This window comes from Ochotona princeps, chromosome 5, assembly GCF_030435755.1.
Source record: "Ochotona princeps isolate mOchPri1 chromosome 5, mOchPri1.hap1, whole genome shotgun sequence".
Lineage (NCBI taxonomy): Eukaryota > Metazoa > Chordata > Mammalia > Lagomorpha > Ochotonidae > Ochotona > Ochotona princeps.
The window spans coordinates 8575918-8603835 of NC_080836.1; the positions used below are offsets into that span (position 1 = coordinate 8575918).

General features: G+C 53.1%; 1 protein-coding gene across 1 annotated transcript; it reads right to left on the bottom strand.

The window, feature by feature from the left end:
• Positions 1-490: 490 nt before the first annotated feature.
• ERCC3 (ERCC excision repair 3, TFIIH core complex helicase subunit) lies at positions 491-27918 on the bottom strand. The gene is made up of 15 exons (XM_004589317.3): positions 27769-27918; positions 27409-27614; positions 26368-26604; positions 24757-24806; positions 24208-24343; positions 23881-24045; positions 23300-23504; positions 20616-20930; positions 17167-17351; positions 11605-11807; positions 5832-5928; positions 4790-4907; positions 2335-2453; positions 1462-1614; positions 491-746 (listed from the first exon to the last, which is right to left on the bottom strand). The coding sequence occupies exons 1-15, from the start codon at positions 27794-27796 to the stop codon at positions 615-617; spliced, it is 2349 nt and encodes a 782-aa protein (XP_004589374.2). The 5' UTR covers positions 27797-27918; the 3' UTR covers positions 491-614.

Below are 27918 nucleotides of genomic sequence, written 5' to 3' on the forward strand. Positions count from 1 at the left end.
AAACCCTGGGTTCCTGCCACCTATAGGAGAGATACATCAGCCCAGTCCCAGGACACTGTGTACCTCTGGGAACTCTTAGCAAAAGAGAAAGGAAAAAGGAGGGGTGGGACAGAGTGACCAGCCAGGAACACTGTTGCTGGACACAGGGTCAGCCACCTGTCAGTGTCTACACCGTGTTGGGAGCAGGAATTGGGGGAGGACCCTCCAGCGCCCGGAGCAAAGCAGCTTCTGAAGGAAGGATGCTCTTGGGGCTGCTGGATACCGCGCAAGGCATGGTGTCTTCCACAGAGCAGGCTGTGAAGGCTAGACGCTTGGCCTGAACTGGGCAGCACTGAGTGGGCACAGGGCACTGCAGCACGCCTGGGCTGAACCGCTGGGCGGCCCCTCAGGATCTCAGGCCTGTCCCATCTAAGCTCTTCCACCTTGGGGCATGTCTGCCCAGAAGCTCCGGGTGAGTGTTACCAGGACACAAGCCAGGCCAGAGACGTGAGTGGAAAAAAACTGTTTATGCTTCCGCAGGACACGGAGATAAATATCCCTCACATACCACATATCTGTACATACGCCAGAGTCCCTGCCACTGCTTTAACCCCAAAGGCTCGGGCCGCGCTGCATCACTTCCGGAAACGCTTGAAGAGTGGGTGCACGTGCTTGGTGGTGGCTTTGCTGCGCGAGGAGTGGTACTCCATGTAAACGGTGTCATCAGCCCCGGACATAGAGCTCATGCTGCCGACACGGCGAGACGCCTGTGGGAAGGGCAGTGATCAGCAGTGTCTGGGAAACCCCTGGGGACTCAACAGGTTCCGTGACCCACAGCCACGCTGCCTGCCCACGAGTGCCAAGCACCAGTATGACCTCCTCTAGCCTCATCTGCCAGAGGGGCTGTGGCTCATGGGGAAGAGGAGGTTGTCTCAGATCCCTGCTCTGTGGGACACAGGACAAAGATAAAAGATAGCCTTGGTGTGACCATATGCGACTCTGCCTCTCTGACACTCAGCAATTTCCAGAAAGTCCTGGGCAGCACCCGGCGCCTGCACCTCAGGCAGCTCAGCCATCCCAGGGAGTTCCTGTCCCTCCGTGGTCATTGTGCAGGCACCTCAGTAAAGTCCTGGGGAGCACTCGGGCCCTCCCCAGGAGATCAGGGTGGACAGTTAGGTGCTCCTCAAGGTCACACTGCTGAGCCCAGAGCATGGCCAGGGCCCCTTACACAGGGACAGCTGAAATGAAGCCTTCCTCAGCCTCTGAGCAGGGGCCTACCCGTCACCCCAGGACTTGTCAGAGCAGGAGGCCACCCTGGGTGTCACTGGGGACCAGGCCTCCAGGCTGAAGGGACAACAGCCCCTCGCTGGGCGCCCGTGTCTTATTTCCTGCTCTGCCAGGCTCCCCAGCCTCCATTTGGGTGCACATGTGAGTGGGAAAAGCCTGCCCCCAGGAGCTTGCCACTGGGGCCTCCTCACTCACCTGGCTGGACTTGGTTCCGAACTCTCCCGCCACCACCTCCTCCTCGGCGTCCAGGTCACTGGCAGCCAGGACCTTCTGTAAGAGCTGCTGCTGCTCCTCCTTGGTGGAAAATGCCAACTCCTCTTCTTCCATGCCCGCCAGCTTCGTGATCACCTGTGAAGCCCAAGCCAACAGGTGTCCCCTTCCTGTGTCCCTCAGCCCCCGCAGGCGGGCGGGCGGGAGGGTGGCCAACAGTGCCAGGGCAGCTGCGCAAGGCACCCTGCTCCAGTATGCAGACCCTGATGGTCATGCACAGCCAAGCAGGAGTCCTGGGGCTCTCAAGGCCCCCACCTTGCACCAGGCAAAGGCAGCAGGTACTGGAGGGCACCTAGGGCTGGCAGCATCTGCATGCCAGAATGCATCGACCAGGTATTCTCCAAAAGGGCATGGGGGCAGCATGCTGGGGACTGGGCTTTCATTGCGGCGGGATAACTCACTGTCAGACCTGCCTCCCTGCAGAAAGTTGGGCTGATGGCGCTCGGCACCCTGCCCCTGCCGCTCAGCTGCCTTCCTTTGAATGTTAGGGAAGGGACAACTCCCAGAGGAAGGTCTGATGGGAGACCAGCCCAGCTTTACATGGTGCGTATCCTTCAAGGCAAGCTCAGAGCCCAGGTGTCCTGGCCTCCACCCGCATGAGAGGCTTTAACTGTGTCTCAGTGTAGGGCTAGCCACAGAGATACAAAGGCAGCACCGGGCAAGGCAGCAGCCTACAGAGGGTCACAAACTCCAGGGCCTGGGAGCCCGTGTGTCCCATGAGGCTTCCAGTGAACCAGGTCAGTGTTGATGGTTCCCACTCCTGGGCACCAAAAGAGACCCGGTCCTAGCTTGACCAACCTTGAAGCTATATCCTTGGTCCACCAGGAACCTCTGCCGCTTGGTCGAATACGCCATTTCCTGTGTGTCCTGAGACACCAGCGAGTAGAAGAAAGCATTGTACTCCTCTGCGACCATACCTGTGGGGGGAGGAGAGAGGAATCAGGGCAGCAGCGGCAGCCACAAGGGCCAAGAGCCCCAAGCTACAGGGCCCAGCACTGCCGGGGGGGGGGCAGTCACGAGTGCCAGGAGCCTCGAGATGCAGGGGTGAGCGCTGAAATGGGCTGTTCTATGGGCAATGGCTCATCATCACCCTGCATGCTAAGCACACAGTAAAGGCAGAAAAGGGACAATCTCAGAATGAGAATGTATTTGCCAAGTCGCCGTTCAAGGCAGAGCCTGAATCGAGTACCATGATTCAGCAACGAGACCAATAACTAAAACAGGCAGAGCGCATGAGCAGACATTTCTCCAGATGACAGCCAGTGGCCAGGGAGCTCCCAGGACACTCAGCACCATGTCATCAGGCAGACACACAGACCCACACGGAAGTCAATGTGGACCAACATGCACCGGGAGCCCTCAAGTACTTAGCCAGCCCAGGCGGGCAGGGGGTCTCCAGGCAAACTCACTCAAGCAAAACCATGAGAACCACAAACAAATCCATACAGGGGTTTGCATTATTCTAAGAGCAAGAAGTACAAACAATCTAACTGTTCACCAACAAATGAAGGGGTAAAATGTGGTAGGTCCATGCAGTGGTCTGTTACAGGTGTTGAGCCTGCCAGCTCTGATGCTGTGTCCCGCGGCAGGGTGCCCGGCTCCGTGCCCGAGGCTGACCTCTCCTGTTAGGCCTTCTGATGCATGCCCTGAGGGGTGTGGCACCTATCCTTCCTGCCATCCACACTCCCAGCATCCGGGTTCAGCCCTGGCCCGGCTCCAGCCTTCACAGGCACTGGGGAGTGAACCAGCAGACAGGCGCTCTTTCTCTTTGTCCTTCCCTCAAATAAATAAGAAAAGCATGCCAGTGAGATACTGACACAAAACGGAGAGTCCTTCTGAAGACATGATGCTGGACAGAGCAGTCGGTCACAGATGGCCTCCCCTCAGGACAGGTCCAGAGCAGGCAGGCAGCCACAAAAGCGGGTGGCAGGCCCCTTGGCCTGCGGGCGGGAGCAAGGGAAGCTGGGCACGACTGCTGATGGGCAGGATTCCTCTCTGGGGCTGACGGGAAGATCCTGATGCTTGGGATAATGGCTCCACTTCGTGAACATTCTAAAAGCCACTGAGTTGCACACCTGAAGCAAAGCAGGTGTATACTGTATACTACTCAATTTTATCTCAACAAAACTGCTGGGGGAAAAAACCTCCGTAATAGGGAGAGTTATTACAGAAACCAGGGCAGAGCATACGAGTCCTTCAGGAAAACCTGAACCCTTTGCGTCCCAGCTCAGATGTCAGGACACGAGGCAGGTGCACACTGCGGTTAGATCCAGCTGCTTCCCAGAGCCAACAGCAGCAAAGGAAGGGACTAGGCAACTGATCTCAAAGACATCTGAGTAAGAAAATGTAATTGTCACCACATTCAAGAGTTTCCCAGATTTGTTTCTTTCATAAAGGCTAAGGAATAAGCAGAGAATCACTCTGCGAGTGGTTTCTAACAGCAGCAGGATGCTGTGGTCCACACAGCTCACCTTTCCAACAGCCCTGTGAGGCTGATAACACGGTCATCCCCACTTCAACGTGAAAATTGAGGTTTAGAGGAACAAACAACTTGTCTGAGGCCACGCAGCTGATCGGTACCCAAGCCCTGCTCCACTTCACAGACAGCCTTGCCACTGCCTCCTGGACATGCCCGAGTAAGGTGGGGTCCACTAACCTCGCCATTTCCAACCACCCACAATCCAGATGTCTCAGATAAGCCTGCATCCGTGGCCTATCACCCCCGGCATCGACATCAGTCGCTGTCCTTGGAGTACCCCACAATGGCACTTGAGACCCTGTTACCACAGTTACCGGGTGCAGGAAGCCTGACTCTCCTCAGCCCAACCCTTATGGGCCCTGCTGCCCTCCTCAGCCCAAGCCTTGGGGGCCCTGCTGCCCGCCTGCCAGTTCTACCAAGGGAGCCACAGCAGAGAGATGCTGTTACTTGTCTTGTTGCCCAGGCTACTCCTGTCAAACTTCCCTTCCTCCTGACCCCACCTCTGCGGGTGGCTCCTAGCCACCTGCTTCCACAGGTAGCCCTCCCATGTCTATACCATCAAGCTCCGCCCCTTCCTCCCAGCACCACCTTCCAGCTGAGAGCACAGTCAAGGGAGACACTCACGTGTGAACTCCCCACGCGTGAGACACACAGAGGGCTGGGGGCTCCCATCTTCTCTCCTGAGTCTCCTCAGTCAGGCCCACCCAGGCTCAGCCCTCTTCCTCACCCAGAGGATTGGCCGGCTCGGCTCACCCGCAGCCAGCTGCCTTTTACCTTTTTTAGCTCGGAGCACCCTCCCAAGCCTCTGGGCCTCCTGCCGCCTGGAGCCCCCATGGGAGGAAATCTGGATGAGGACGTTGGCTTCTGGCAGGTCAAACGATGTGTCACCCACCTACAGAAAGCACAAAGCAGTGAGTGTGGACAGGCGTTCACACAGGACACAGCTGGCCCAGGCCTGAAGGTGGCCTGGCCTGCAGGTGCAGTTACAGCCCCGCCTCCTGTCCTGGCCCGGGGCCTTTTGCTGCAGGCCAGGTGCAGTTACAGCCCCGCCTCCTGTCCTGGCCCGGGGCCTTTTGCTGCAGGCCAAGGGTAGGCACGGGGCCTCAGGAGGACCTGGAGTTCTCTGGGCCACCCGGAAGCAGACCTGGTACCACTGACCCAGCACTTCTTGTCTCAGCGAAGTCCACCATGCTGGTGGGTAGGGCTGCACATAGAAACAGGTGTGCACAGAGTACTCCACTGTCCGACGTGATGGCAGAGAGCAGCAGTGGCCCCTGTGGGACAAGTGGACTCTGGCAGTGGCCAGTGCTCAGCGACCCTGCCAGGGAGGGAGTGTCTGGCTCTAGCTGCCTGGCTGTCTCAGTTCAGGGCTATCTCAATCTGGAGACTGATCTCAAGCTCCAGGCCCACCACCACTGCAGGCAGGGCAGTGCCACCCTAAGCCAGGTCTGCAACAGTGTGTGCTGATGCTGCCACCCACTCCTGGGCACCTCTGGGGCTGGGGTGGACACGGCCAGTGCCACGTAGACAATCTCAGACCAATGTCTACTCTTGTTAACTTCTGATCTTTTAAGAAAGAAAATACAATTTAAAATTCTTCAATCTCTAAAATAAGTGGGGAAAACCCAAGCCAGCAAAGAGCCTTAACAGACACACAAATCCTAAATCAGCTGCTTCTACTACACAGCGGCAGATCCTCACCCCCACCCCCAAAGACAGGTAGGTGGCAATACCAATACAGCCGGGCAGAGGAATCTACAAATCTGAACACACTGTCCGGCCCCCAGGCCTCCCCTAACCTGTGTGCCACACAGACCTTGGATATGAAGATGGTGTTGATTTTGGGATTGTGCTTGAAGTTCTGCAGAATCTGCATCCTTTCCCCCTGGGAGGTGGGTCCATAAATATAAGGCCTGAGAAAGAGTGAGACCAGGTTAGGACAGTCACAGTCCTGCGGCAGAGGGGAGCAGTGCTCGGCAAGGCTCTCTCAAAATGCCCTCGGCCACCCCGCACACCAGACGCCACGAAGTCACAGGCCAGGGACCATGGCCGCAGCTCCTCCCCTTTGCAGGATCCCCTCCTGTACTACGTCTTCTCTTTCAACTGCACTGTTCCCTGTGACATGCTTGTATCCATACAAGGAGAACTGCCAGCCTTCAGGAAGACCAACGGGAGCAGTGCAGAACACACTGCCCCCTCCCTTGTCCAAGCTGAAGGCTAACATGCAGTGGTCTCCAGGTAGTAGTGGGCAGGAAGTGGACAGGAACCCTCAGCCTATCACCTATCTGCACGGCTCCCGCCAACACAGCACAGACTCCCTGTCTGGCGCACAACAACCACACCATGGCCCTTGGGAAGGCCATAGCCCTATCTCCTGCCCTGGCACGTGCTAGGCTTGGTGTCCCCGGCTAGCCAGCGTAACGGCAATGATGCACACAGGACAGGTGCCAGGCTTGGCATGATGCTAAGTAAGTAAATTCCTTCCGTACCCTCAGTATGCCTCAGGAGTGTAAGACGGGGCTGGCGTCAGGGCTGAGCATGCTCAGCTGCTGCCTCTGATCCAGAACCTGCATCAGAGCAGTGGTCCCAGTCCCGGCTGCTCATGGAGCTGAGTAAGCAGTGGAGCGCAGCCCAGGGACTTGGGAGACCTGGAGGAATTCCTGGCTCTCAGCTTCGGCCTGACAGATCCTGGCTTACCCTGGCTGCTGTGCTTATCTGGGGGAATGAAATAGCAGGTACAAGATCTTTCTCTCTACTCCACCCCCTTCACTGTACCTTTCAAATAAATAGACAAACCGTAAAAAAAGAAAAGAAACAAAATCTGTGAAATAGCAGGTTTCATGTTTCCCAGTTTGCTCCTAGGGAACTAAGGCCCAGATCTCCAGGGCACAGACTCTGTGTGGGATGAGCCCACCACCTAGAGTTCTGGGGCAGAGAGCACACATTCCCCCCATTACCACCGCCTCGCGCTCCATCCAGGGCGTAGAACTCAAGGGCACAGAGCTTGCCTGGGGCTGCCCACCACCTATACCCACTGAGGCCTTAGGCAGTGTCAGTGAGGGGCCCAGGACTGCTGTTTTTCTTGCTCCTCAAAGTTACCCAGGCTGACTGGCTCTGGGCAGCCCAGCTGTGGGCTGCCCTTTTTGGTACTAGGCATCCAGAACACCACACAACTCACCATTTTCTACAAGCAGCATGCTATCACTCAGTAGAACAGCCTTTGATACTAGGTTTCTAGATGGTTCTTTCTTACTATTTCCATTATTAGAAAATGCCCCCAGACAGCACACAATACAGGGTAACCATCCTCTAGGAACCAAACACTCGGCAGTCCTCTATAATGGGTAGGCACAAGATGCTGCGGCAGGTAGTGGCAGCTCTGTGAGCGAGCTCAGTGACACCCCCAGGGCCACAGAATCCCCAAGGCGAGGAAGAGGGGCCCCTGCCCAGTACCTCCACTCTGCCAGGGACCTTGGCAGCCTCTCTTGCCTCAGTGAGGCCAGCAGGAGCCAGCTGCTGAGACTGGCCCCCTACACACATAGCAGCACTTGTCACAGGCTAAGAAAGCAGCAGGTTCACGACCCACAGAACCACTTTAAGGTAAGAAGCAAGATAAATAAGGGCTCTGTTACACCTGAATGGCCTCCATAGCAGTCAGGCATGGAGGCTGGTGCTGTGGCACAGCAGGGGAAGCCATGTGCTCACATGCCATATGGGAGTGCCGGGACCCTGCCTGGTGGTCCCTGCCACCTACCCTGGAGACTCAGATGGAGTTCCTGATTCCTGGCTTCAGCCTGGTCCAGCACTGGCTGCTAGGGCCATATGGGAAGTACCAATAGATGGAAGATCTCTCCCTGCATCTCTCCCTCTGTCACTCCGCCTTTCAAATAAACATTATTGTTTATTTTTTTAAGCAAGCCAGAGGTATAGAAAAAGGTGCTAAGTAAAATGCTGTAATTCTCCTGCTGGCCCATGAGAGCGCCATGGTCTGGGGCCCTTTATGTGGCCAGGCTGATTCAGAGTCCACACCGCCAGGGACATTAGCATCTCCGCAGCCAAGCACCTGGCCCCTGCTATTTCAAACGTGGCTAGAGATGATGGCCTGAAGAGGCTCCAAGAAGGTTCTGGCAGGAGTCTGCAGTAGAAGAGGGGGTGAAGAAGAAAACAGTGGTCATCTGGGACACCGCCCTGCCAGAACTGGCACTAATGTGATCACACAAGACTGAAGAGGACCCAAATCCACAAAGACAAAAGCAGAAATCCCAGGTGAGAGTGGTGGGAAACATTCTGGAAGCTATAACACAGACACATGCATGCAGGCACATAAGTGAGCTAGGGAAACCCAGGACAAAACAAGGCAACTGGCCATGCAGAACGCAGCCAGGTGGAGACTGTACCCAGTGGCCTCAGAGTGCCCGAGGGGCAGGGTCCTGGCTCCAGCAGCAGGCATGCCTCCCAGCCCCTGGCGGGACACTACAGCCTCACTCTCTGGCTGCTGAGCAAGGAGGGCAGTGGGCAGAGCTGGGGACAAAGGTGAGACTGAAAGGGAAGCATACCCTCCCTACTCAAATTTCCCAGTCCTCTCTCCCTCAGCATATACTGACATCCAGGAGACAAGAGAAACCAGCCAGCCCAGAGTTAGCAGCAGCCACTACGCTCTTGCTCCAACAGCCTGGTCGGCCTGGTCATTCTGTGGCAAGGTCTGGAGAAAATATGGACACAAAAACTTGAAGGGACTGTGTGGTGGTGGTGTAGTGTGCTGAGCCTACGATGCTGTCTATAACGCTGGCATCCCACATTGGAACATTGCTGGGAGTCCTGGCTAACGCACCCAACAAAGCAACAGCAATGATCCAAGTGAGGGCCCATATCACCCATGTGGAAGACCTGGAAGGATTTCCTGGCTCCTGGCCCAGCCCTGCTCAATGTGGATATCTGGGGAGTGACACGGTAGATGGAAGATCCCTCAATATGTCACTCTTTCAAATAAACGAAATAAAGCTCAAACAAAGAAAACTTGAAGGAGTCAGTGTAGGGCACCACAGGGAGCTTCAAACTCATTCAGAGCCTGAGAGAAGACCCTGCTGACACTGCAAGAAACAACTCAAGGAAAGACAAGTTTCAAGAGAAGGCTGATAAGCTAACCAGGTAAGCGCCAGTGTTGCTATGCAGTGCGCAATGCCCACATCCTGCACAGAAGCACTGATCCAAGGCCCACCTGATCCGTCTCCCAACCAGCTTCCTGCTAATGTGCCTGGGAAGGCAGCGGAAGGGGACCCAAGGGCTTGGGCCCTGTACCCACAGGGGAGGGCACTGCAGCCATCTGCAGAGCATGAAAGATCCCCTTCTTTCTCTGCAACTCTGCCTTTCAAATAATTAAATCTTTTTTTAAAGTCACACATCCTTTTTTTTTAAGATTTATTATTATTTTAAAATTTTTTATTGGAAAGGGAAATGTACTGAGAGAAGGAGAGACAGAGAGGAAGATCCTCCATCCGCTGATTCATTCCCCAAGAGGCCGCAACAGCCGGAGCTGCACCGAACTGAAGCCAGCAGCCAGGAGCTTCTTCCAGGTCTCCCACAATGGTACAGGGTCCCAGGGCTTTGTTTTGGGTGTCCTCAACTGCCTTCCTAGGCCACAAGCAGGGAGTGGATGGGAAGCGGGGACTATCGGATTAGAACCTGTGCCCACATGGGATCCCAGCGTGTACAAGGCGAGGACTCCAGCCACCAGACTACCGCACGGGCCCTCAAATAAATAAATCTTGAAAGAAAAGAAAGGCAACAAGATGTAAAAAAAAAAAAATAACAATATTTTTAAAAAGGAAAAAATATATATACATAAAAAAACATGTTGATCAGAAGATCTAACATTTGACCAGAAGAGATTCCAGAAAGGCAGATTAGAGAAAAGATACACAAGATGACAAAGAAAAGAAAAACAGCAATTTTCAGGGGGAGAGACACGAGTTTCCAGAAGGAAGGGGCCTGAGCGGGGCGGCATCTGGTTACTGGATGCCTGAAGCCCAGGTTCACCTGCCAGGCCTGAGGGCTTCGCTTCCAAGTCAGCAGCCTTGCTAATGTGCACCCTTAGAGGCAACTGTGACGGCTCGAGGACGTGGCTTCCTGCCACCCATGAGGGAGATCTGGGTGGGTTTCCTGGCTCCTGGTTTCAGCCTGGCCCAGCCCTGGGCGTTGTAGGCACTTGAGGAGTGAAGACTGGAAATTATGTCTCTCTCTTTTACTCCAATCTGCCTTTCAGATAAAAACATTTTTAAAAAGGAAAATAGAAGGGCCTGAATCTTACCACAACCAAAGAAAAAAGGCCATCCTAGACTTACTCCAAATTAAAAAAAAAAAAGAGGAGATCCTAGGGACTTCTGTAAGAAGGACTGCACACAAGCATCACCAGCAGAGCATCAGACTTGAGCCCAGCTGCTGCTCGAGTACACAGCCGAGCAGCCATCTTTCCCTCCATCCCTTCTCTCAGGGATCTACCGGGGCCTGTGCGCCATCAAACAAGTGAGCCACAGTCAGGAAATGGGGGCTGCCACACAAGAGGCCCACAGAACTCACAGGGTGACGTCCATGGGAAGCCCAGATGACAGCCAGCTGGAGCAGAGCAGGCTGATATGGCCTGGTGGGGGATCCCATTGGACAAACAGAAAATTAGAACAGAGAGGTTCATGGATCCTACCTGGAGGGCTCATCATTGTAAATGCAAACCCAGCAAAAGGAGTTGGTGACAGGCATCTGGCCTCATCGCTACGGTGTTGCATCCCTTGTCAGAGTGCCTGAGCTCAAGGCCCAGCTCCACTTTCATTTCCAGCGTCCTGCTACTGTGCACCCTGGGAGGCAGCGGGTGATGAGCTGCTTTAGTTCCTGCAACTCACATCAAGGAGGACCTGGACTCTGTTGGCTGCTATCTGGGGCACTGGGGTAGTGACCTAGCAGACGGGGGCTCTCTGTCCAATACGGGACACAATCGTCCCAAGCAGGATCTTATCCACCAGGCCTACTCCAGAAAGTCAATCTTTCTCCTTCATATAAAATGGGAGTCAAGTCTCACATGGTTGAGATGAGAATTAAACAAAACAGACATACAGTATTTCTAGCACCTAGCGTCTGGCTTGCTACAGAGAAGCTGGTCGATCTCTCCTCACCATCCTCACAAAAAGGATTACGACCTGTGTTCACCAAGCACCCTACCTTGTGGGACATAGCACCTGAGGTCTAGGGAAGCACAGGCTGCTTCCTCTCCCCCTGGCAGGTATGGGGACGCATCTGCAAGAGGTTCTCTCCAGGTGTGTGCCCACACCTTCCATGCTGGCCCTGACATAGCGGCTCATCACTACCCACCTGGAACTCCCGATGCTGACCCCTGTGCAGCACTTCCATGAAGAAGTGCTCCTCCCCAGCTCTCTGGGCTAAAGGAGGCTGCTCCTCCTTTCTCTGCTCTAACTCCATCTCCCATCACCTACTTGTCTGGCCTGGGTTCTGACAGCGGCGGCACAGCCTGAGGTCCCAGGAGGCCGCAGCCAGGTACCCTGTGCCCCCTCGACGCGGAAAGCCAAGCTTTCAGTGCTCACTTGTTCAGCCGGATGGCGTACTCCTTGAGGGCAAACACGTTGTCCGCAAACACAATAATCTTGTCATTCCTCCTTTCGTGAAACTTGATCAGAAATTGGCAAGCCCGGAACTTGTTAGGGTTCATGGTGTACAGCAAGATCCGCTTCTTGGTCTTAATCGCCACATACTCACGGTAAAATTCAGGAGACATCGGACACCAAACCTGCAAGGCAGATAGAACCAGGGATCATTGGGCAGGCCGAAATATCTTGACCGGGAGCCCTTCACATTCCAAACACAAAATCAATGCTATGAGGATCATGCTTTTAATACAACCATGAGAACACACACACACACACAAAGTGAATCCAAACCTAGAAGCCAACACTGAACCCAGAACACTCCTGCAAGCCCATCATTTAACAGTTTTTTTCTTTTTTTAAAGATTTATTTATTTTTATTGAAAAGGTAGAGATTTACAGAGATGGTGAAACAGAGAGAAAGATCTTCCATCTGCTGGTTCACTCCCCAAGTGGTTGCAATGGCCAGAGCTGAGCGGATCCAAAGCCAGGAGCCTGCAGCTTCTTCGGGATCTCCAACGTGGGTGCAGGGGCTCGGCTTTGGGCTATCCTTGACTGCTTTCTCAGGCCACAAGCAGGCAGCTGGATGGGAAGTGGAACAGCCAGGACATGAACTGGTGCCCATATGGGATGCTGGGGCATGCAAGGTGAAGACTTTATCCACTATGATATCGCACTGGGGCCCCATTTCATAGTTTCACACAGTCATGCCTGCGGAATCACTTTCACACCAACTGCAAGCCAGGGCAGCCACATTCACATCAGGGGCGCCAGCAATCCCCTACTCAGCCCCTACACCAGCACACGCTTCCTGCAGGGCCAGGTTCCCATGAAGCGTTGCGGGGCCTTCTCTTCCTGTGTTGCAGATCCCAACCCTCACCCACAAAACCCTCATCTAGCCAGCCTTTTGGCTGGCACAAACAATGGTTTCAAAGTCAGAGGCAGGTAGGGTAAGGCAATGGAGGACAATACAGCATGGTCTGAACTGAATCAACCTAACCACTAAGGACAGCCACGGGACAAGGGTGCAGGGATAGCCAAAGGGAAGAAGACACACACAGATGAAGCGGACCACACACGTTCTCTTCTAAAGCCCACAGGGGGAGAAAACAGGAGACCAAAGAACTAAACAGCTGACGTGTATGGGGTACTTGAAAAAGTTCATGGGAAATGAAATTAAAAGTTAACTTTGGTGCAATTTTTTTTTTTTTCACAAACGAACTATACTCCATGAACTTTTTGAGGATTCTTCATGGTATTTGGACTCCATGCCCTCAGGCCACAGACAGAATGAATCATAACCAGATGCTGAGCTTCAGCTTTGCTTTTATTAGTGGTATTGGTTAGCAAGTCTAAAATTCCTGTGTGTATACCCTAGGGCTGAACGAATACAGCATGGCCAAGTTTCTCACAATGTCTGAGAAAGGAACTGCAAACATGGAAAGAGGGGAAATCAGGCTTCAACCTGTGGAGTTTGGGGTTTCCAATGTGTCCTCTCCGTACTAAAAAATCACAAATTCACTCAGAAGTGAATTTCATGGTGTGTAAATAATATTCCAACACATCTGTTTAAAAACAACTTGAGGGGAGGCATGCGGCCCAGTGGCCCCACATCAGAACACCTGTGGTGTCTCGATGACGCAGACCCAGGCAGGGGGCAGCAGCAAGGCTTCAGTGACCAAGCCCCTGACGTTCTCAGAGAAAACGCGGAGGGAACCAGCAGATGGGGGTAATCATTAGAGCCAATAAAGAGGGGAGGGTGGAAGAGACTGGGAGAGATTCATTTCTCTTGCTGGACAGTATTCCAATATAGACCACATTGTGTTAATCCCAGACTCAAGGGATGAGTCATAACTAACATGGGTCAGAGGAATGATGCAAAGAAAACGAGGAAAGGCACACCACAGAAAAACACCTACCTCAGTGGGATCCGTCCCTTGACAGAAAACAATGAATCAAGGCAAATACAAGCTCCACAACATGGTCACCTGGCAGGCAGAGGAGACAACGGAGAGGAATGCTGGCCTCCTGTCTCCAGCAACGGTTTCTCAATGTGGCAGGATGAGAGCATGACGGAGGGGTGAGGAAGCCCCTCTCCACTCCCTCAGGACAGAGACCACCATCCCGCAGCCATTTTAATTGCTAGACAGGGCACTGCACTGGTCCCACAGGAAAATAATACCAACTTTGGCATTATACGGGTCAAAATAGGTCTGTGTGGCACCCAGACCTAATGGCCAACAAGTTCCGGCAAGATTATCACCACCAACAACCTAGCTATATAGGACACCTGGTGTCTCCCTAATCCTGGGACCTGCTTCAACCGGAAGTGGGAGAAAGGCTGTAGAAAAAATAGTGCAGCCTCAGCACGGGATCACAGGAGGTGGAGAGTGGTGAGCCAGGAGCTGGGGTTATGGAGACCACGGTGGAAATCTGACATAAGAACCCAGACCTGGAACTCGCTGGAGTTTGTGGCACAAGTGGCTGCAAGTAAAAAGTTGTGTACCAACTGCAATAGTAAAATTGCATTGTAGACCTGTGGGTGACACAGCTTAGAAACCTGCCCCAAGGAGAAGACTCTGCTAACCAGAAGTACAATGACCAAGAGCAAAAGAAGAGACAAAGGCACAATGAATATTACTGAAGACGCCCCTGCAAAGGAGCAAAACTCTATGCCAATCTCAGAGTTAACTGAGGAAGAAATTGAGAAAATGGGGGATACAGAGTACAAAACACTTCTTACAAAGCTTCTTATCAACAAAGAGAAGCACGTAAAACTGGCATTCAGGAATTTAAGGAATATGTCACACTGGAAATGAATCAAAAGAAAGCCAATACATTAGAAATTAAGAATACAGTGGAGCAAACTAAAAGTACAGTAAAGAGTCTCCAAAACAGAATGAAGGAAGCAGAAGAATCTCAGAATTGGAAGATATTTCCTGTCATCGGGGGAAACAAACCAAAAGCTGGAAGCAGAGCTGGATCAGGCCAAAAAAAGTATTCAAGAATTGAAAGACACTATTAAAAGGCATAATATAAGAGTTATGGGAGTTCCAGAAGGTGCAGAAAGAGAAACTGGGTTTACAACTGTGTTTAATGAAATAATGAGGGAAAATTCCCCTCATCTAGAGAAAGATTTGGGAAACAACATCCAGGAGGGCCACAGATCTCCCAACAGCCTTTACCAAAAGCAATCTTCACCAAGACACATGATTATCAAGCTCTCTTCAATTGAACATAAGGAAAAGATCCTTAAATGTGCACGTGAAAAAAAATCAATTGACATATAAAGGAATACTAACTAAATTCGTAGGAGATCTCTCACAGGAAACTCTACAGGCAAGAAGAGGATGGAGTGACATATTCCAGATTCTAAAAGCAAAAAATTGTCAGCCTAGGATAACATATCCAGCAAAGCTTTCTTTTGTCTTTGAAAATGAAACAAAATTCTTCCACAGTCAAGAAAGGTCAAAAGAATGTACCTGCCCTACAAAGGATACCTAAAGATATTCTCTTGACAAAGAAGAGGAATAGCACCCACCAAACCCAAAGGCAAACGGGAAGAACATCCCAGTAAAATGACAACAGAAGACTAAATCAATGAACAACCCATTGCTAAAACGACAGGACAAAAGTACCACCCATACATATTAACCCTGAATGTAAATGACTTAAGCTCAAACATCATAGATTAATAGACTGGATTAAAAAACAAAACCCTTCTATTTGTTGCCTAAAGGAGACATATTTCACCAATAAAGATCAGCAGAAACTACATCTCATACATTTTGATTTTTTTGTTGTTGTTAGTTTCCTCTCTTCAAAACACTTTTTTCTCATTGTTCAATGACTCATCATACGGTAGCATCATTTTCTTCAAGAAGGTTTTTGATTTTATTTTTCATTTCTTCAGCGACACATTAGTTGCATTCAGTAGCATGTTATTTAACTTCATAGTGTTGTTACTTTCTTTTTTCTTCCTGTTGATTTTGTTTTGTGGCTTTTCATTTAAGGGATGTACAGTAACTATGGAGACTATCATATCCAGATGTGAGGATACAATGCAGTATGCATCTCTACTTTCAGACTAAAGATGGACTCCCAATGAAACTGTTTACTACTATATGACAATAGGATGATGGACTCTCTGCCATTGTCCATGCCCGCAATTATGGACATATGACTGTGTATGAAGAACTATGCTTTAGGAACGATATAGGGGAACTTGGGGGTGGGAGGAATTGGAAAGGGGATAAGGGAAATCTCAGGGATCTATGAAACTGTATCATAAAATGATGATGATGATAATAATGCTAATAAAAGATAAAAAAGGATTCAAAAACATTAAAAAAAGATGCTAGACAGAGTTCTTATTGTTCCTTCTTGAGGTCTTACCTCTGGACACAATTTTAATATACACCTGGACTGGTACGTATCATAGATTCTATCAGGAAAATGAGTTCTTGGGCCCGGCGGAGTGGCCTAGCGGCTAAAGTCCTCGCCTTGAACGCCCGGGATCCCATATGGGCGCCGGTTCTAATTCCGGCTGCTCCACTTCCCATCCAGCTCCCTGCTTGTGGCCTGGGAAAGCAGTCGAAGACGGCCCAATGCATTGGGACCCTGCACCCGCGTGGGAGACCTGGAAGAGGTTCCAGGTTCCCGGCATCGGATTCGGATCGGCGCGCACCGGCCCGTTGCGGCTCACTTGGGGAATGAATCATCGAACGGAAGATCTTCCTCTCTGTCTCTCTTCCTCTCTCTGTATATCTGACTTTGTAATAAAAATAAATCTTTAAAAAAAGAAAATGAGTTCTTATGAAAAAAACAGTTGAGGCCACAGACTGCTAAGGTTGTTGATGCTGGGCGGTTACATACACAGATTTCCCAGGGTTCCCGGGGGGGGGGGGGAGGAGCCTGGGAGGGGAACGCCCAGGAGCTTGTTCATACAGAGAAGGAGCATGAGCCCAGGGACTAGGTGCCTGGGGTCTGCATTCTTTTTTTCTTCCTCCCTTCCTCTCTTTCTCTCTTTCTTTTTTAAGATTGATTGTTTCATTGTAAAGACAGATATACAGAGAGAAGGAGATACAGATCTTCCAATCCTCTGGTTCACTCCCCAAGCAGCCACAATCGCCAGAGCTGAGCTGATCTGGAGCCAGGAGCCAGGAGCCAGAAGCCTCCTGGGGTCTGCCACAGAGGCACACAGACAGAGGCCTTGGAACATCCTCCACTGTTCTCCCAGGCCACAAGCAGGAAGCTGGATGGGAAGTGAAGCAGACGGAACATGAACTGAAGCCCACATGGGATTCCGGGGCATGCAAGGCGAGTATCCTAGCTACGAGGCTATTATGCCGGGTCCAGGGTCTGCACTGTTACTTCTCGTGCTGTGTGATTCAGACAGGAATCCTGTTCCATCCTCTGTGAAGTGGCAACAACCCAGGTCAGCCCACAGGAGACTTGGGGGAGCCCACCCTGAATGCCCGACCACCCCCCCGGCCCAGCTACCTCGGCACACTGGACTTTGGCGATGTAACCATTGTTCTCCAGCTCCATCCAGTTAGCCTCATAAAGCTTAGGCCCGATCAGAAAATTCAAGTCGACGATCTTGTCATCCTCCCGGACGAGGGTTGCAGTCAAGCCCAGCTTGCAGTGTGCCTGCACGATGGTGAGCACTCGTCGGAACATCTTGGCTGGGGAGCAGGGAAGCACACGCACGGTCACACTCAAAGCACACCTGGCCTTGTGACTTAGCTCTGGCCTCTACCTCCGGCCACAGGCACCTGACTCCAGGTAAGAATCACAAAGCTAGATCCCTTCCCCTCCCTTTTACCATCTGCCCAAGACAGGAGAAATGCACAATCAGAGGCTGAGTTATGCGCAGACATGTGGTGGCATCTGAGAATGTGGCCTGCAAAGCTTACCTATCACTAACTACAAATTACTCAAGGAGCTGGCTGCCCTGAAACTTGTCTCCAGCTCCTGGGGCAGTCAGCTGGGGACATGAGTGCAGAGAGGAATCCAAGAAGCCAGCTCCACCCAGCTCCCTACATCTTCCCAGAAACCAGGAAGAGAACAGGGCCCAGATGACCACTAAACCTAGGCTTCAACTGCTTTACCACTCCCAACACTGTATCAATCAGATTTTCTTTGGCCAACGAACTTTCTCTCTTCTGAATGTTGTGACTCTGATTTGGCATATCAGGTAAATATGCAAGTGTGTGAGACACTCATTTAAAAGACCTATCTTGTGGTTTCCCTGGGTTCCAATACTTGGAAGTAAGTGCAAATGTCTGAGTCGGGATTACCTTTACAACGTGATTAGAGTAGGGCTAAAGACACTTCCCAAATACACAGACACAACAAACTGCAGGGGAAAAAAGTCTAACACACAAACCAGACATCCGAGAGCAGTAATGTGACAGAATGGACAACCCAGGTCTCTGTCCACTTTCACAGCTGTGAAATGACAAACAGTGGCACGGTCTGTACACACACACCACACGCAAACGTCAGCGACACACAGAAGACGAACAACCAGCATCAGGGCTGACCCCAGGTAAAGAAAGGCTGTACCAGCTCCAACAATCAGCAGCTGAGGATGGCAGACCGCGCTCCGTCACAAGGACACAGCAGCCAAGACAATGATAACACAGGCCCTGGGGAGGCCATCCCCAGGCACAGCCTAGCAATTCTATCAACCCACAGACATGGCGAGGCGGGACCCTGCCTGCACATGGTGTCATCTAGGCTGCAAAGCAGACAGAACGATGATTCCATCTTCCTACAGTCACCACAGCCATCCCAGGGAAGGGTGTGTCACACACACTCACCCTGTGCAGCGGACAGCTCGACACACACCTGTGGAAGATGGAGCTTGTCGGCACCCACAGGTGTGACTCCATCATCAGAGAGAAGTCCATCTCCTCTGAACTGACAGTCAACAAGTCAGGATACATTCTTTTGTATTGGTTTGTGTCACTTAAGTCATGGTTGTGATTTGATATTCATTAGCATAATCACTGCCCTGTCCTTCCCACCTTGTCTCCAATGCCCATCCACCACGGGTTCTCAGTAAATACCTGCTGAAATAATGACAGTCGTGGAGAGAGCCCAGCAAGAGAAAACACTTAGCAGAGGCAAACACTTTCATCCGCATTTCCTCCCAGTATGGTGGCCAACAAGGCTTCTCTGAAGAGGTCTCTCAAGTGACACAGGTACCCGCACCTGGCTCTCAGAGGGGCATCATTCTAACCCCACACGGACATGCTGAGCGGTCACTGACTCCCCAGCACGCAGCCCCTGAGCAGATGCTGCTCCCTGGGCTGGGGAGTTGCTTGGCCTTGAGTTTACAAGACCCTGAATGTTCTGGAGTCAACCAAAGCAACAGAGTGAACAGGACCAGAAAAAGACACACAGATACACACACAAGGGCAGAAGGCCTTGGGTCCTTCCAGCTTCCGGCTCTGCCGCCAATGAACCGGATCCAAACTCTGGTGCAGGACGCGATTCTCTAGGTCACTCATGTTCACACCGAGCAAACCCAATGCCAACCTTCCCCCTAACCATTTCTCCTTTTCCTTTAACTATCACATTGTCGGTATGCCAAAGCCAACACAGGGAGGGGGCGGGGGCAGGGTATGAGAGCTGTGACGGTGGCACAGGTGCAGCTGTCCGAGCCCCGTCACCAGCAGGACTCAGCGGGAGCCACCTCTGAGTGCCTGATGTGCTCCCTGCACGGTCCTCCCTCCCCATCCGCTGCTAAGCAACCACTGCGGTGTTCATCTGTTCATCTTCGCTCCACCTATCACTGCCTTTTCAAAGCAGCCACAAGCCAGGATGCGTCAAGGCGTGAGAAAACTGAGTTTCACTTTTTGTGCAAGATAACTTTGAAATTCACTCATGCTTTCCTTACAATATGCATCTTCCGTGAACTTTCTGGAGTCTCTTCACGCAATTTCAAGAAACGTTTGCACCAAAATAAACTTCTCTTCTCCTACTTCCCACAAACGTTCCGACGTGTCCTCCTCAACAGCCCCCCCCCCCCCCACTTAGGACCTTGCGGCAGCAGCAGCCCGGCCTCCCGTGGGGCCCTCAGCATTTATGTGCCACCTAACTACTTGGTTCCCCATATGCTCCTGCATCCCACAGGGGCCCTCGGCATGGTTTTCCACATGCCCGCTGATGGCCACTGGACCTTGCAGTCATGGACGGGGCTGCTGCAGACACACATGGTCAGCTCTGTGTGTATCACTGCAGACAGAGCTCCAGGAGAGGATGCTAGGAGTGGCACTGGGGGCTTCTGGCAATGTCAACACAAGCTGGTTTCCAGAGTACCTGCCACACGGGACTTCCAGTGACCACCCTATATCTGCGGCACGGCAGGTGAGTCACCATTTGGAGGTGTGCATGCCTACAGGAGTGCCGGGGTGTGAGCCCTGGCACTGCTTCCAGCTCAGGAGGACCTTACAGGGCAGCGGTGATGGTTCGGGTACTTGGGTCCCTGCCGCTCACGCGGGCATATGTTCCTGGTTCCTGGAAGCTGCAGCCTGGCCCAGTCTAGGGTTGTTGCAGGCAACTGAGGGGATGAATAGCAGATGGAAAACATGTCTTTGTCTCTCTGTTTTTAAAATAAATAATAAAAAAAGAGCAAAAGGTTTGCTTGCAATCTTGGAGAAGGGTTTCTACCTCATATTCCCTAAGGACCAGTACTTCAGCCTTCAAATGACACAGCTACCCAACTGCAACAGCTTTCTAGGGCTCCTACGTCGTATCACCACACAACAGCCAAGGGTACAGTGAACTGCAACAAGAACTATGGAAGAAAGAAAGTACTGCTTGCTAAACGGCTGCTGTGGGCCAACGACCAAAGAAACCTTTACCCTACCAAGATTCAGAATGTTCTAAAAGCTTTTTACCCAGCTAGCCACCATACCAGCCCACCCCCACTGGCGCACCTGGGATGGTGTGCACCTCATCCAGGATCATGAGGCCCCACTCCTGGGTCCGCAGCCACTCCATGACACGCTCGGCCTCCCAAGACCTTTTGGAGGTGTGACCCAGCATGGAGTACGTGCTGATGGCAACAGAGCAGCCTATGGGCTTATCCTTGGCGTCGGAGGTGAAGCGGCAAATCTGGCTGTCATCAATGGTGGACCACATCTTGAACTGGGCTTTCCATTGTTCCACAGACACGGCCGAGTTTCCCAGCACCAGGCAGCGCTTTCTGACAGTGCATGCAGCCGTCACGCCCACCAGCGACTTCCCAGCACCTAGGACAAACCAAAGGGTGATCCTTACCCTGGGGCCAGCCTCAAGGGACCATTGGCTGACTCTGCCAAGCCTACTGTGAGGCACTCAGGACCCCAGCCTCGGCCCCTTCCAGAAACGGGAGAGATGCTCACCTCATACATGTGAGAATCTTGGGGAACCAGGGCCTCCGGTGGCCTTCACCTGCTTCTTGTTTAAATGTTGGAATCTCAAAACAAACCAGGGAGGGGACTGACTCCTGGTATCCTCATTTTAATGCCTTGCCTGTCACCCCAAGACAGTGGTGCTGCTGGGCAAAGGTGCCTAGCACACAGTCTGCCAAAGAAGGAGCCAGTAAAAAACACCTGGTATTGTCAGAGTAGGTGGGGGCTGAGAACTCAGGGGTACTAAGTGTGCATGTTACTGCCGAAGACTAAGAAGAGTACCAAGCGTGCACAGGATTACTGCAGACAGAGGAGAAATCCCAGGAGCTTCTGAGCACAAGACCACAAATCATCTGAAGACCGAGACAGAAAGTAGGGCACATCCTTCCCTTACTGTCAAAGTAATACAAGGAGGGGCCAGTGCAGTTGCTCAACTGGCTAAGCCCCCATCCTAGGGTGCTGGCATCCCATACGGGTATGTCTATTCTTGTCCTGGCTGCTCCACTTCCCAACCCAGCTCCTTGCATGTGGACAGGGTCCCAAGGCTTTGGGCCATCCTACAGCCGCATGGAAAACTTAGAATAGGTTTCTGGCTCCTGGCTTCAGAACAGCCCAGCCCTGGCAGTTGCGGCCATTTGGGAAGTGAATCAGCAAATGCAAGACCTTCTTTCTCTTGTTCTCCTTCTCTCTGTAAATCTGCCTTTCCAATAAAAATAATTAAATTTATAAATGAGTTCTCGGGCTTGGCAGCGTGGCCTAGTGGCTAAGGTCCTCGCCTTGATCCCATATGGCCGCTGGTTCTAATCCCGGCAGCTCCACTTCCTGTCTATCTCTCCTCCTCTCAGTATATCTGACTTTGTAATAAAAATAAAATAAATCTTAAAAAAAAAAAATGAGTTCTCTTTTAAAACAACAACAACAACAAAATCCAAAGTACTAAAAAACCATCCTGGAAGTGAACCTCCGGTGCAGCATGTTAAGCTGCCGTTTGCAATGTCTGCATCCCACATCGGAGTACTTGGGATCACGCCTCACCTCTGCTTCCAATCCAGCTTCCTGCTAAGCAGCACCCTGGGAAGCAGATGACAGCCCAAATACTTGGACCCCTGTCATACATGGGGAAGACCTAGACGGAGTCCCTGACGTGTGGCTTCAGCCTGCCCAGCTCCAGCTGGCAAGGGCACTTGAGTAACCAGCTGATAGAGGATCTTTCTACTTATTTCTCTGTGTGTTCTGCTCTGCCTTTAAAATAAACAAACTTAAGAAAAATAATGGGGACCTGGTACAGCAGCCTAGTGGCTAAAGTCCCTGCCTTACATGCGCCAGGATGCCATATGGATGTGGTTTATATCCTGGCTGGTCCATTTCCCTTCCAGCTCCCTGACCGTGGCCTGGGAAAGCAGTAGAGGACAGCCCAAAGCCTTGGGACCCTGCACCTGCGTGGGACACCCAGAGGAGCCTCCTGGCTCCTGGCTTCGGATCGGCTCAGCTCTGGCTGTTGCGGCCACTTGGGGAGTGAGCCAGCAGATGGAGGATCTTTCCGTCTCTCCTCTCTGTGTATCTTCCAATAAACATAAATAAGTCTTTAAAAAATATATATGGGAGGCAGAGAGACCCCTTCCCTGGAAACTATGTCTCCACTAAGTCCAAAGGAGAACCCCTAGGGAGTGTCTGTGCGGCCTCTGGCCAAAATCCTAGGCCAAGATATGACAGGACTGGTTGAGAAACCCCAATATAAAAATCTAAAATCCACAGCGCTCCAAAACAAGATCCTTCCATGCACTGACAACAAACCCTACACACCTGACCTCCTGCGAGGGTCCCACTGCAAGCACAGGGGCAGTACATTCTGTATGGATTACCGTCAGGCTGTGCGTCAACGCCATTATGAGACACACAGGAATTTCACGTTTAGACTTGGGTCCCAGGCCCAAGATACCTCGCTATGTACGTGCAGAATGATCTGGGAGCCAAAGCACTCCTGAAGAATGGACACTCAACCCCAGTGACAAGACCTCAGACGGGTGCCAAGCGAGCTGCCACTGCCTTTCCTTGGCACTGAACGCTGCCAGAAGCTGTCCAGGAAGAAGCCTCCCAGTGCGTACCTCGTAAGACTCATTGCCCTAGCAGGCACAATGAGGTCAGGACCACCCATCCAGCAGACCCTGTGGTCAGGGAGGCGGCCAGCGGACCCAGACAGGACACCCTTGGCCAGCCCAGCCCCTTACCGCACGGAAGAACGATGACCCCGGATCGTGCCCGCCCATTCCCAAACATCTTCCGCAAGCTCTTCTCCTGATAGGGCCTGAGCACGGCCGTGGGTTTCAGGTCGATGTTGATATCGGGGTTGACAGAGTCATTCCGGAAGTCGTACTCCGCCAGCAGCGGGTACTCGAGGTGGATGCAGCGCTTCTGGAGCTCCTCGATCATCTCCTGGAAGGTGGTTTTATCACAAGCTCGTCAGCTGACGGGATGGGCTCGAAACACCACACATGCTAAGGGGCCCAGTGCTGAAACTCCGCATCTTGTTTAGCCTCGTACAATTTCAGACTGTAAAGCGCAGAAAAGCAACCCCAACTAAACTTGCAAAATTAAATCCAATTGGCCAGCCAACCTGAGTGTCAGGCGCTATCCCTCCCATCTCTTTGGGGAGGGAGCAGTCCCAGCCCCCAGCCCAACAAGGGGCTGCCTGGGCTCTCCCACCATCAGGACGGTAGACGCTGGGGCCTCCAGACACCGGACAACAGCTCACACAGCCAAGTGCTGGAGCCCACACAGGGCTGGGCCACAGGGCCAGTGAGACACTCACCTGCTTGACTTCAAAGGATACTGTCTGTGTCTCCTCCTCTTCCTCCTCATCCTTGTCCATTTGCTCATAGAAGTCAAACAGGTCTGTGGGGATGTCCGATTTACCCTGTGCGTCGGCCACCCGGGAAGTGGACGGCCCGCCGCCACCCTCAACAGCCTTCGAGATCTGGAAGAGAGAGGCACATCATCTTTAACCCTGCGGCAAGGGCTGAAGCTGTGGGCAGGGGGCAAATGGCAGGGCTGCAGGGCAACAGGGGCCAGACTGCAGCCAATCAAGAGCTGTGATGACAAGTGCCCAGCCCCTCGGGGCACCCAGGAGCCCACATACGGCGGACTTGCTGGTGAATGTCTCCGTGATGAGCTCGGCAGCCTCCCCCTCGGCATTCCGCAGGCGGCACTCCCGGATCACTGGGTCCTGGAGAAGATGCTGGATGACATCGGGGTGGGAGCTCTCAACAAAGTACCTGCAGGCAGGGGAGCAAGGAAGTGTCCACGGACCACCCCCATCTCCAGAAGATTCCACCACTGCCCTCCCCAGATGGTCTAGAACTAGTAGCTTCCTCATTCTTAACTTGCCCCATTTTCTGCCTCCCCACGACCCTCTGCCCTATCTGAGCTCAGAGCAGCTGCCCTGTGGGACATGATGTATGGAGCTAAAGGCAGGGACAGCCTGGGGAGTCCAACAGGAAGGGGACTGGCCCAGCACTGCTGCTGCTGCTGCTGCTGCTGTGGGGAACATGGTGACCACTAAATAAATTCCCACTTCTCCTTGCCTCCAGCGAGTGGGACACTGGCAGAGAGGAGATGGGCTCCTTCCCACAGTCCCTCCCCGGTACTGCAGTGAGCGGCCCCGGGAGGGCAGCTCCCACTGTCTCACCTGTTGTGCTTCAGGACCAGCTTGACCTTCCCGTAGCTAACAGTGCACAGCTGCACGAAGATACAACAGCAGTCACATTAGCAACAAGCAGCTCGCTCAGAACATGCTCACCCCTAGCTGACCTCCAAAACCGGGGTGCAATCCCCACACAGCCAGGGCTGTCTGCACCGAGCTTTTCCCACGAGCCACTGCTCTTCTCACCACCCTCTGACACACTCTCTCTTTCCCTATCCCCTCCACGCTCACAGTGGTCATGACCCTAGCCCCCTGATCAGAGCCTGCACATAGTAGATGCACAGAATCAGTTTGCCACAAACATAAAATTCAAAGTAAGGATCTTGGTGGCAGAGAACACAGGCCAGCTCCAGGAAGGAAGCTGCAGAGGTGGCATGGTGGCCATGAAAATCTCAACACCACCCAAACCCTTGGCTGCTGTCCTACCCCCACCCCATCCCACCGTGCACCAACACCTGTGCCCCAATAGCAACTACCAATCAAGAGTGAAGCCCGGGCCCGGTACAGTAGCCTAGCGGCTAAAGTCCTCGCCTTGAACACGCCGGGATCCCATATGGGTGCCAGTTCTAATCCCGGCGGCTCTGCTTCCCATCCAGCTCCCTGCTTGTGGCCTGGGAAAGCAGTCGAGGACGGCCCAAAGCCTTGGGACCCTGCACCCCACTTGGGAGACCCAGAGGAGGTTTCTGGCTCCTGGCTTCAGATCGGCTCAGCTCGGTCATTGCGGCCACTTGGGGAGTGAATCAGCAGATGGAAGAGCTTTTTCTCTGTCTCTCCTTCTCTCCATATATCTGACTTTCCAAGAAAAATAAAATGTTAAAAAGGAACATTAAAAATAAAATTTAAATTAAAAAAAAAAAAAAAGAGTGGAGGCCCACCAAGACACTAAAGCAGGCTCAATCCAGTGAAGCAAGAGTCCCTCTTCCTGGGCACCCCTGTGGTCCACAAGACACTACTCTCCTCAGGGTCCCCACTTGTGTGGCCGCTCTGGGCTTGGAGGCAGTGGCAGACTGCGACTCAAACCCCCTTCAGATCAGCCCAGAGCAACACAACCCACCAGCCACATCCTGAGGACGGCACACGCCTCGACAACCACCGCCTGCCATTCCCACTTCAACATCCGAAGGTCCTCCTGACTTTCCCTGGTGGAGCACATTCAGCCTTGGTCTCAAGGCAAGCCATCTAGCCTTGAAGAGAGTTCAGCACCTGCCTTGGGCAACTATGGCTGACAAAACCAGAAGCCACAGCCGGGGTGGCTGCAGCCACTACTCTGACGTTCTCAGAATTCTGGCGGATGGACGCCTATGACCGAGGTAACCAGGTGAAGCGGTTTCTGGTAGGCTTGCTTCCTGTTGGCAGCTGCCTCCTCACTGACAGTACCTGTGACACGGCCTGAGCGGGACAGCTCTCTCAGCGTCTCTGCTAGTACAGCCAGAAGGGGCCTGAACCACGCCCCACCCTGCTAGGCCCCAGGGCTAGGAGCAGACAGTGGGAGAAGCGCGCTGAGCACAGCTGCTGATCTGACACGCTGCCAGGGGCGCCTACCCCCACCTACGGCCACCATCAGCGAGGCAGGGCTGGCCTCAGCCCCCTACTTGCCTTGATAAACTGAATAATCCCATCAGGGACTCCGGTCTTGCTGAGCTTGCGCAGGTACTCGGTGATGTCGCTGGTCTGCAGCCCGACGCTGACAGCGGCATACAGGGAGTAGGCCGTGAGCTTGTACTCATGCACGTGGGTGGGCCGGCACACAGGCTCTGCGATGGCCACTAGGAAGTCCTGCGCGTATTTGTACACTGGTGAGAAGGCTTCCAGGAAGATGTGGCCATCGGGAGCCTGAGAAACATCGGCAGACAGGACACAAGTGAGCTGTGGGAGCCGCTGGACTCTCGCCCATAGAGTTAAAGGCTGACAACTGTGGGGCCGGGGGCTCTGGGCAGATACGCAGCAATGGAGCGAAGCAGATTTCCAGTCAAAAGCTGCATCCCACAACGAGGATTCTGCACAAGGAATGGCCCTGCTGCTGTTGAGCTACCAGGATCCTCTATGAGATTTCAACTAAAGGCAGAACACTGACTATTGCTGGGATAGCACCATTGGCCAATCCTCCTCCTGCACGTGCCCTGGGATCCCATATGGGTGCCAGTTTACATCCCAGCTGCTCCACTTCCCTTCCAGCTCCCTGTTTCTGGCCTGGGAAAGCAGTCGAGGATGGCCCAAAGCCTTGGGAACCTGTACCCACAGGGGAGACCTGGAAGAAGCTCCTGGCTCCTGGCTCCTGGCTTCGGATTCGCTCAGCTGCAGCCGTTGTGGCCATTTGGGGAGGATTTTTGTGTCTCCTTCTCCCTGTCAATCTGCCTTTTAGGTAAAAATATGTAAACCTTAAAAAAAAAAATGCAAGCTACAAGAAACACTTGCTCTAGGTTAAAAAAAATAATCTATTTTCACTTGGCACACAAGCTGACTGCCAAACAAGTGTTTTCCCTTCTGAAACAAGGTGCACAGACTGCTAAATAGCAAACGCTGTCTGTCCTGCGCTGCCTGCACATCTTAGCACGGGGTGTCCGGGCACGGGGCACGCCCGGGCGCGGGGCTGCATGCTGTCCTTCCACTCCGGACCGCTGTCCCAGGCCCGCTTACCACCCACAGGGGCCGGGAAGCGTGGTCGTCCTTGAGCGGCATCTGGAGCCGGTAGTCCTTGGCCCCATACTCGTCCACCTTGGTGCCCGACTCGTCCACCTGCTTGCCGGCCGCGGAGGGCACCGCCTCCTGAGGGTCGTTTCCAGGGCCGTCATCTTCCTCCTCCTCTTCCTCCTCATAGTGCCGCTTCTTGGATTTCTTCCTGTCTGCGGACGCACACGGGGGTGAGCACCGCACGGCCCCCGGCCCGCGTCCCCCCGCCCCGAGGGCCAGCCCAGCGCGCCCAGCCCTGCCCAGCGGGCTCGCGGAGACGTCCCCGTAAGCTGGCACACGGGCGGGCGGCGCGGCCCCGCGCCTCACCGCGGTCTCCGCGGTCCTTCTTGCCCATGGCAACGCGGGACACGAACCAGGGGACCAGCCGAGTCCTCCGCCGACCACGGAGGACCGTGCTTCCGGCTCTCGCCGGAAGTTCCTCCCCAGTGCGCACGGGAAGTCCCGCCCCCGGGCGCC

Bases quoted from the DNA above. Each gene is read 5' to 3' on its own strand.
- ERCC3 (XM_004589317.3), bottom strand. From the start codon at position 27,796: ATGGGCAAGAAGGACCGCGGAGACCGCG. The intron at 24,046-24,207 runs GTATGTGGGCTC...TCTCTCTTCCAG, and splicing joins CATTCACCAGCAAGTCCGCC to ATCTCGAAGGCTGTTGAGGG. The intron at 747-1,461 runs GTGAGTGAGGAG...CCCTTCCCACAG, and splicing joins TCGGAACCAAGTCCAGCCAG to GCGTCTCGCCGTGTCGGCAG.